Here is a 10156-nt window from a genome sequence, read left to right on the forward strand (position 1 = left end):
ATGATTGGATGCTAGAAGTCAGCAAAGCTTCACCCCATTTCCTTAGGGAAAATCCCCTTGCAAAGTGAAAATGCCTTTGCAAAGTGAACAGCCTATTTGCTTTTAGTAAATCAGCCCCATTGCATTCTCCTTCTGCAGTTCAAGCTTACACAGCTAACTCAAATAATTACACACAACTATTTACAATTTCAGTTGTCGCTCAATTTTGTTGTCTGGAGTGGTAGTCATACAGGCCTATTCAATATAGCACCCTTTCATTAGTTTAGAGCATTTAGGAGAATAAGGTTCACTGTGCTTTGCAGATTGTCAGTTTTGTTTATGGAATAAGTTATTCAGTGGACATGTTGCAATTTTGTCTAGTACAGAGTTATATATGTAAAACTTTATAAAAAAATGTTTTGCTTCTAAGTTCCTTAGGTGGTTGTATAAAGAAAGATACTGTTGTTGCAACAGAACCAACCATACAACAGTTACACCGAGTAAGGTGTGTAAATAACTGCACTAGGAGATTATGTTTGTCAGATAATAAGGTTATCTGAAAAATAAGATCCTTTTATGTATGACTATCTTTAGGAGTGCTATAAAACATGCTCTGAGTCTGTTCAGCCCAGGAATTATCCCACTTTTGTGCTGTCAGAATACCCAAACAGTGACTACAGCTGATTGGCTTTTTTCAACCAACTCAAACTGATTTCTCAAAGTTTTGTTAGCCGGGTGATGTCAGCAAGGCTCCAACTTCAAGCCATCCATGGCCAGCTTTCATTAAAGCCCAGCTCCAGCCAAAACATTATTGAATTCAATTTTTAGTAACGTGGAGAAAATTTTAAACTATCCCAGGTTTTTATTGCTGTCTGTGTCCCCACTTTTGGTTTCCCTCACTTCATGTCCTGTTGAGGGGGAGGGAGTGCATTAATCAAATTGCAATTAAAGTACAACTACAGGCTAAACTTTTTTTTTTTCATTTTGGATAGAATAAGGGAGGGTTATAACCCCTGTCATATCCCCCCCCCCCCCCCCCCCCCTCCATTCTGTGCCCCATCGGGGAGATTTCCCTTCACTTTCTGTCCCATAGCCAAACAGGAAGTGAGAGGAAATCCCTTCAAATTAAGGGGATTCTTGGGGACCCCCAGGTCACTGGAACTAATGTCCCCATTGGAAGATTTCCCCACTATTACTTTTCTGTAGACAACCCAAAATTTGGTCTTTTCTTTTACTTTCCCTTTCAATGATAATGGTAAACAGGGGCACAAATGGCAATAAAAAACCTGACAGGGGTTCCAATCAGTCTCCACTCCATCCAAAACTAAAAGTTTTGCCTTTAGTTGCACTTTAATGGTAATTCTTCCAGAATCCCTTTGAACACTTAAAATTCTTTCCAATTTTGGCACATTAGATATGCAGATTGGTTAACCCAGATACCTGCATAACCATATTCAAGCCCTTTCAAGTCAAACTGCACACACAAAAAAGACTTTTAAATTACATTTGTCACTGTGATCTCTAATTTACTATTATGTCTACCCTACATTATATAAAGTACTGGACATGCCCATATGAACTAACCACTATTACCTCTACAACCCTATATAAATAATAAGTATGGGCATGCACATATAAAGGATTATGTCTAAGAAAAGAATAAGAATATGATTAGCATGGTGCAGAAAAACCATTTAAGGCTGGCCATACATGGTCGAATTTAGAAAATCAGACATTTCGAGCATTTTGTGATCTGATGATGCCACCATTGATTTCAAAATGTGACCAACCAAGCCTTCAATTTCACCTTCTGTTGCTACAGAAAATAATTTTCATGGCTGGGAATCTTCTTTTCTTTCTAGAAATTTTCTTTTCTTGCACATGTGCATTTCTTTTTCAATTACATTTCTCACACGATTCTCCCTTCATTGAATAGAAAATAGTTTGTTTTTCAAAAAATTTCCAACAGGCCCGATTACTCAAATTCCATGGCCACATGAAAATCAGCTGCTGCTGCAGCCCAATAATGGTGCGAAATTCGAACAATAATTCTGAGATACGATTTTCTAAAGAAAATTCTTTCGAAATTCGACCCATGTATGGCTTGCCTTAGCCATGAAACCAATTATTATTTCACTTTGGTCCAGTACTGAGTAGTCACATGAAACAGTGTAACTTGGGTGGAATTTGCAGAGATTGCCTCCAGTGTATAATAAGTGCTCTAAACATCTAACCAAAATGTGTTTTTCATATATTAATGGTCTTTGTGTACTTTGACATTTCATTTGTTTTCCAGTTACAATGCTGAGTCTTTCTTGACCTTTGAAGTTTTGACCTGTTTTGTACAATTAAGTTCTTTACTACTGCCTATAAATAGCTGGTTGTAATCTATTAAATCTTTTACATGTGCATGTATACATAGTATGCTGCTGTAGAATGCGGATGTCCTTTCTTCACATACAAGCCCTTAATAATTACACCATTTCCCCCGAAAATAGTTAGGAAAGCTGCTAAGTCATGAAGCTTTGCTTTGCCCATGAACCAAAGCTAAAAACAGTCTCAAATAAATACACCTCTCTATACAGTACATGTCTATCTTTTTGAGTCCAGGCTTGGGCTGAAGATGTTGGATTGATCGATCATACCAAAAGGATCTTCATCTAAGTAGCTTCCTGGTTGGCGTTCATAGGAATGGTCTACAGCATGGAGGTCCTCCAAGGGTATTGTGTTTTTAAGTGGCATAAATCGTGCCATCTGTCCTCCTGAAGGGTGGCCTCCTCTGGGAGGTGAAAGAGTAAGCTGGGCAGGATATTTCTCAGAGAAATAGAAATTATATCCGTCTGCTAACGGCACTTCTCGGAAGTTGCATTCATCTTCTTTATAAATGGTCTATGGAAACAGAAAACACAGTCATTAGGGAAATGGTATATGAATACTTAGAACTTGCTTTTTATAATTTATTGTATTTAAAACTATAATAAAAGTACACGCATTCCTTAAATGGTAAAAATCAACTTATCGCTATTAGTGATCAGGTTCACAATGGGTATCCAATAAACTTTATTGTAATCAAGGTTAGAAAAACATGCCATCAAGATAAGTCTTCATTGCCAGAAGTCACATAAACAAAACAAGCACTAAGGTGTTAAATAAACATCCTATGCAGTGCCATTATTACACATGCTATACAGCTTAAGATTTACAGTAACATCCCATAATGTCATGGGTCAAACACTCTGAGGGTTGCCAGTTTCAAAGATCACTGTTGATAAAAAGAGACTCTCCCTTATCTTAATGGGTTTAATATCGCTTTAAAGTAAAAAAAACAAGTTCAATGACCTCATGATTTTCAAGGCTTAAAGTGGTAGTAAACCAGGGCCAGTTAAAAGAAAAAAAAAACACCTGTAAGGCAATTGCATAATGTGCTAGTATGCATCACATACTAGCACCTTATGAAATACTTACCTTGGAACGAGTTGTAAGCTATTACTAAGGTCAGGATTGGCCAAATTTATCAGTAGGGGAGACCCTTCTTGTGACTTAATATGCTTCTAAAAGACTGCATTTGTATCATGTGCTGCCTTTATGGAGATCTGCATGTTTTTCTGATCAAATCCTTTTAAAAAGTGTTTAAAGGTGGCTAAAAATTAGTGTGTGTGGCCAGTTAGAATGGAGTTATCTTAATGAACTTTACCCTTTTTTCTGTCATACTTACTATTTTACTGTGCAATTTACAAATGGACTGGATAAAGCCTTCAAAATTACAGGTTTAAAGTCTCCATCACTTAAAGTGGTTGTAAACTCCATTCATGAAATCTGACCTGGGCACATATACAGTATCTGTAGTGTTTACTTATCTCTCTCCAAAGCTCTGAGTCTCGTGTCTTTCTGCTGCTCCGTTCCTTTGTTATCAGCATGATAACTTCTCACAAGCACTCTGACACACAAGGTAAAAGCAGCTGGAAATTTGTGGTTGTGCACATCATGTGCACATCATGTTACAAATATTTATTCCTATCTCCCACTGCTGAGACAGGAATAAATATTTGTAACATGATGTGCACTTTCTAAAGAGTGTAGAAAGGGAAAGACTGCAGATATACATGTAAGACCCCTTTCACACTGGGGCGCTTCGCAGGCGCTACAGCGCTAAAAATAGCTCCTGCAAAGCACCCTGAAACAGCCGCTCCTCACACTCCAGTGTGAAAGCCCAAGGGCTTTCACACTGGAGCGGTGCGCTGGCAGGACAGTAAAAAAAGTCCTGCTAGCAGCATCTTTAGAGCGGTGAAGGAGCAGTGTTTATACCGCTCCTTCACCGCTCCTGCCCATTGAAATGAATGGGGCAGTGCGGCTACACCGCCAGAAAAGCGCTGCTGCAGCAGCGCTTTGCGGTGGTTTTAACCCTTTCTCGGCTGCTAGCAGGGGGGTAAAACCACCCCCACTAGAGGACGAATACTGCAGCTAAAATGACGGTAAAGTGGCGCTAAAAATAACGCAGTTTTACCGCTGCCACCCGCACCGCCCCAGTGTAAAATGGCTCTTCAGCTTATGTAGGGAGATTTGTTTCATCTGTGTATCATCTGAGGCTATTCACTTCACTGGGTATAGGAGAGGGTTTACATCCACTTTAAGAATAATACAGCAATGCTGGTGAATTAAATACAATCACACTTCTTGGGGTCAGAAAGGAATCTTTGCTCTTTCCTCGATGAACAATGAATCTGTGAAAGGTTAAATTTAATAATTCTGCTCATTTTCATCAGGCATCAATTTTCAGAAATAAATGAATAATCTTTAGTAATGAACTTTGCAAAATGTCACAAACGGTACAATGCTGAGCAGAGAAGACCAAACTAGATAATTGATGCCAGGCTCCAATGTCATGTTTTCATTTGAAATCTTCTGCAGTCTTTGCCAAGACATGTTGGCACTCAGTTGAAGCTGCATAACTGTTCTTTCATGCCTGATACATAATGTATTGATCAAAAACATGCCAACTTTAAATGTACAGTATGTATTATTAGACACTTACAGATCCATATAAATGGTGCCTGGAGTCCATGCAAAGGTAGCGAGTGCTTTTCAGTCCCCGAATCACCAAGATGCTTGGCTTCACTGCCTTGATTTCCACTAGGCCTGAAATGTATCATTATTATTATTATTATTATTATTATTATCATTATTATTATTCAGTCTTTTCCACCAGCACTAAAAAATGTAACTGTCTAATTGTAAGCTGCAGAATCAGAAGCTCTTAAAGTTTACCTCAAGTCAACACATTTTTTTACTTCTGAAAAATGTAGAAAGTAATTAAAACTCCTGCCAGGTTATTTTTTTTGCTGTATGTGACTCATTAGAAAGATTCCCCCTCATAATTTTTTCTGAGGACTATTGTCACCAAAACAGAAAGTAATGGCAAATCCAACATTTAATGGCTATCACCAGAACAGGAGATGATGGGAAACTTCCAATGGGAACAGCTGTTCTGGGGACATCTCTCCCCATCGGGGGGACAAATATCAAGGCATTTCAACCATTCCCTATGTTACACAAAATATAGAGAAAAAGTATTATATAGCTATGGTTACACTTTAACATTGCTTCCTACGCTGAAAATAATTATTTAAAACTGCCCACACTGACCGTAATTACATTGATACATTAAAGGGACTTGTTACGTTATGACTGGGAGCCATTATTTCCAACCTGGTTTTAAAAGTTTGAAGCTCTTGTGCTGTCATCTTTACCACTTGGTGCCAGCCTCACGCAAATATGTGGCCTCTCGGCGCCTAGTGCTTGGCGCCGTGGGGCGGCATATTTGCGTGAATTGCTGTCAAAACAGCTGTGCTGAGAGCGCGCATCACTGGCGCCTAACCGCAGGTTGGTAGGTTGCCAGCATGAAAAGGTTAACATTGCTTCAGTGCTTAGTGGGTCATTGAGTGAGGGCAAACATGCATTTAGAGAGTCCTAACTTCACTGGCTGCATACTTGTTTTTGGTCAGAAGACCACTAGGACTGGAATAGCAGTTCCAGAAAATGCAGCTTTAAAAACCAAGTCGGAAATGGCAGCTCCCATATTCCTACCCTATTAGTTTTCCTCTAGCAGGTACGCTGACAAACTCACTAAAACACCACTAGATTAATGAACCATTGAATAATCAAGTATATTTTTCTAGGTAATAAACTATTCTAAAATGAGCGAAGACATGTTGAAAATTAAACAATTTCAGCAATGAGCATTTTAAATCAAGGAAATAAATATATTGAATTTTGGAGTAATAAGTACTCATATCAAAATCATAAAATACATCTTAGCTTTGCATTAGTGTTTTTATGTAAATGCTCTTTTATTATCACCTGTAAAGCATTATGTAATGTCTCATGATGCAATGCTGTAGAACTGCTGATAATGTGGGTAAGTGCTTTCATAAATGCAATTGTTGTGTATAAGGTACACTCTTGCAGATAACCAGTGACCTTCAAAGTTATAGTTTCTCCTACCTCCCCGTGAGCTGTTTTCTTTTTAGCTTTATCAGCACATTTGAAATATTCATACGGCTATTTACCATGCAATAATGAATCTGTATTCAAATTTAGGAATCTTGGATATGCTAAAAGCTTAACTTCAAATTATGGATGAAAAGGCAATTATCAAGTTTTGAGCTGACCATAGTAGATCATGTGCAAATTGCAGTGATCCATACAAATCAGCAAAGTAGAATTTCATAGATCTACTTGATGTGGCCAATTTTACAATTTATTGTGACTTGTATGTTTTTTTAGGGTTTTTTTTTTAATCAACTGTTCTTTAAATAGTAGCAGATATCTTTTACAGGAAAACAGTTACTGATTGCCCATTCATGGTGGACTATTCATCCATAAGACTAGGTCCACCAAATAGTCTCAGAGACATTTTTATTTTAAGCATTTAATATAGAATTCTGCTTTGATGTGTGCAGACCTAACTACTACTAGCAAAGAAATTCCACGGCGGAGAAACACAAAAATTATTCAAGTATGGAGTATATGGTACTCCAAGGTCCATGCACTTAACAATGCGTTTTTTGCTCACAACTGATTCGCATTTCATGCTTTCGTAACATCTGTCTAAAGATTCTATTTGGGAGGAAATATTTTCTACAAAGACCACTTTGGGTCATGAATTTAGTTTTTTTTGTCAAAGATGAAGAGAAATCATCCAATAGGGTCAATGGTTTCAGTGGAAATTTTACCTAAACTGTGAAAGATTTATTCTCGCGTCCTGTTGGGGTTGATTTACTAAAACTTGAGAGTGCAAAGTCTACTACAGCTGTGCATGGTAGCCAATCAGCTACTTACTTCAGCTTGTTCAAGTGGGCTTTGACAAAAAAACTGGAAGCTGTTTGGTTTCTATGCACAGCTGAACCAGATTTTACACTCTCCTGCTTTAGTAAATCAACCCCGTTGTGTTTAAAGAACAGGAAATAAAGGGTGATCTTCTCAATGGCATACAAACAGGAAAAAAAATTTGATTGGTTAAATTATTCCCAAAATGAAAAAAGTTTGGGCTATAGATACACTTTAACCAACAGGAAGCGACAAATCAGAATGCTCCTAAAGATCTGGTATTGCTAAAATTAGGTCTCAGAGGTTGCTACTACAATCTATTTTTATATGGCTATGGTTATTATTGGATAGAAATACATTAACCAATGACAATTTATTTTCCATGGTGCTCATCAGACAGATCCATAATGGACAAGCAGCCTTTCATAGGGAAATATATATATTTTAATTACAACATCTAGTTAGTTATTGGTGCAAACATGTTTATATTTGTAGGTAATTATATATGATCCGCTACAAAAGTAGGCTAGAATACATAAGCCATCATTCTTGGGGTTAGAACCAGGCTGGGAGTGAAGCAGGTCTGCTGATAATCAGTTTTGTGTTCTTTTTTTAAACTTCGTTAATGTATTACAGGTTTTTTTTGGCACTGACAAGGGCTACAACTGAGAGCTTAATTCACAGAAAAATGTTAATGCCATGAATGCACTGTCATCATGAATAACAGAAATCTGAATACAGACCAACACTTTAGTTGTTTTTTTTTCTTACATAACAATCACTGCAAAATGTTTAGTGTCAGTCCAACCCAAAGTTGAAATTGCAGTTATAAGTGGATACTTGTGAATTGAATCACCCATCAACTCTTTGGGGGAGATTTACTAAAACTGGTGCACACAGAACATCTTGTTCAAATAAACCTAGAAGCTGATTGGTTACTATGCACAGCTGCACCAAATTCTGTGTGCACCAGTAAATCTCCCCCCAATGCATACTCTAGCAGCAAGAGTTCCTTCTGGTGTTTGCAACTACCCCTCCATCCCAGTGGAGTCTCACTCCTTAGGCTGCACGTGTTGTAATGAAATAGAATTAAACATGGTGAAATGCAATCATAATGGCTGTAACAAGTGGACCTTGGAGGTCAGGTGCAGAGGCGATGCAGTTCTGCATTAACCAGAGCAGGGACTGAGGAGAAATTTGCTTGGTGGCTACAAAGATTGCAGCAAACACCGTATGAGGGATCTAACCATTCCCCACCTTATCCAAAACAGCAAAAGGTTTAGCTGGAGTTCCACTTTAAGATTTTTACATTCCTTTTAGCTTGCCCTGTGTGTATTTTCCGATTTTGTAATTCAACCCATATTGCAATGGTAATTACTATCCAAACTACAATTTTTTTTTTTTAATTCAATGTCCTCTTTAATGGCATTTAAAAACTGAAGAAAATAAATCAGATTTGGTTTACCACACAAGCTGAAAATTCATAGAAAATTATTAACATTTCCATCCTGTCCAAACTCCTGATTTTTTGTATAACTTTTAGAAAATAAATTGGATATTAGAGAACAATTGACCTCATATATAATTATTTGTTATACTAGATCACGATTAGCAGATTATTGAACTACTAAACTGAAATGTGTGTAGGCATCTTCTATTGATAAGGTAGCACAATGAGAAATGATGAGCAGTAACCCAGATTAGCTACACAGATTTCAGTTTTGATTGGAGAAGACAGAATAAGGGTCAGATCATATAGATTAATAGAGATATTAATAATAATAATAACAGTTGGATTTGAGTATACTTACTGTATACATTTTTGTCTTTGGTTCCGCTGACTTCTCCCTCTGAAGTGATCTGAAGATGTTGGTGAGTGTGCTCATTATCTGTATAGAGATGTCTTAGTCGTACCTGGTCTGAGTACCCCAAAAGGGGATTATTATCTCTAATAGGACTGGCTAGCACCCTACCAGAACTACATAGTGCCAGGACCAATAAGCACAGTCTTACTCCTGCAGACCTCTGGGTAACAATATTAGATTGTCTTCTTAGCATCTTCTTTGCAATAAAAAGTTTTTGCTGTGAAATAATGTTTCCCGGATAAATAAAAAATTTAGATAAATAGTACAAATTGATAAATGTATTATTCCAGTTATTAAAAAAAAAATATTTCTTAATTTAAAAAAATAAATAAAAGTTCTGATTAATATAAGTCACCTATCTAGTAGTGGAAGATCCTGTGCTCAGAAGCTACCTGGTTCTTAGTTCAGACTTATGTTTCTAATGACAAAATGAAGAAGAGGAGACGAATTTATACTCTTTGGTCTTTAACCCTTAACACCACTGATTTTCTCTGAGTAATAACTTTTTTTGACCCCCCCTCACTATCCTAGATCTGAGTCATTGGGCATGTGAACATATTCTTTTTAAGCAGATATTTACTTACTTCCTAGCTGGGGGAAGGACAATACTGTAAACATTTTTTCATGTTTCCGACCAGAGATTACCAGGTCTGGGGTTACAAAATGATGCAAGAGAGTGATATAAACTGCCTTTTGTGTGTTTGGGGAGAAGGAGAGGAGGAGGGATAGGCATGCCTCCCATTAACCCTTTCTCCGCTGCATAGTTGAAAATATTACTTTTGTTAAATGATTACATTTTTATATGAATTTTCTTAAATGCTACAAAGATGAGCAATTACAGGTATTGGAGTGGTGCTATGAAAGCTGGTCGGTAATAATGGATTACTGTTACTTTATTTCAACTTTTGTCTTTCAAGTGCATTTCTGTAGAAAGCTTGTTTCATATTAACAAATGCAGGCATGTCTATTTATGTACTGCAAGTGAA

At 37.3% G+C, this 10156-nt stretch overlaps 1 protein-coding gene across 1 annotated transcript; it reads right to left on the reverse strand.

Annotated features, from left to right (window-relative positions):
* Nucleotides 1-1013: 1013 nt before the first annotated feature.
* On the reverse strand, nt 1014-9588 carry FGF21 (fibroblast growth factor 21). The gene is made up of 3 exons (XM_073601298.1): nt 9117-9588; nt 5012-5115; nt 1014-2868 (listed from the first exon to the last, which is right to left on the reverse strand). The coding sequence occupies exons 1-3, from the start codon at nt 9361-9363 to the stop codon at nt 2572-2574; spliced, it is 648 nt and encodes a 215-aa protein (XP_073457399.1). The 5' UTR covers nt 9364-9588; the 3' UTR covers nt 1014-2571.
* Nucleotides 9589-10156: the final 568 nt, after the last annotated feature.

This window comes from Aquarana catesbeiana, linkage group LG10, assembly GCF_042186555.1.
Source record: "Aquarana catesbeiana isolate 2022-GZ linkage group LG10, ASM4218655v1, whole genome shotgun sequence".
Classification (NCBI taxonomy): Eukaryota; Metazoa; Chordata; class Amphibia; order Anura; family Ranidae; genus Aquarana; species Aquarana catesbeiana.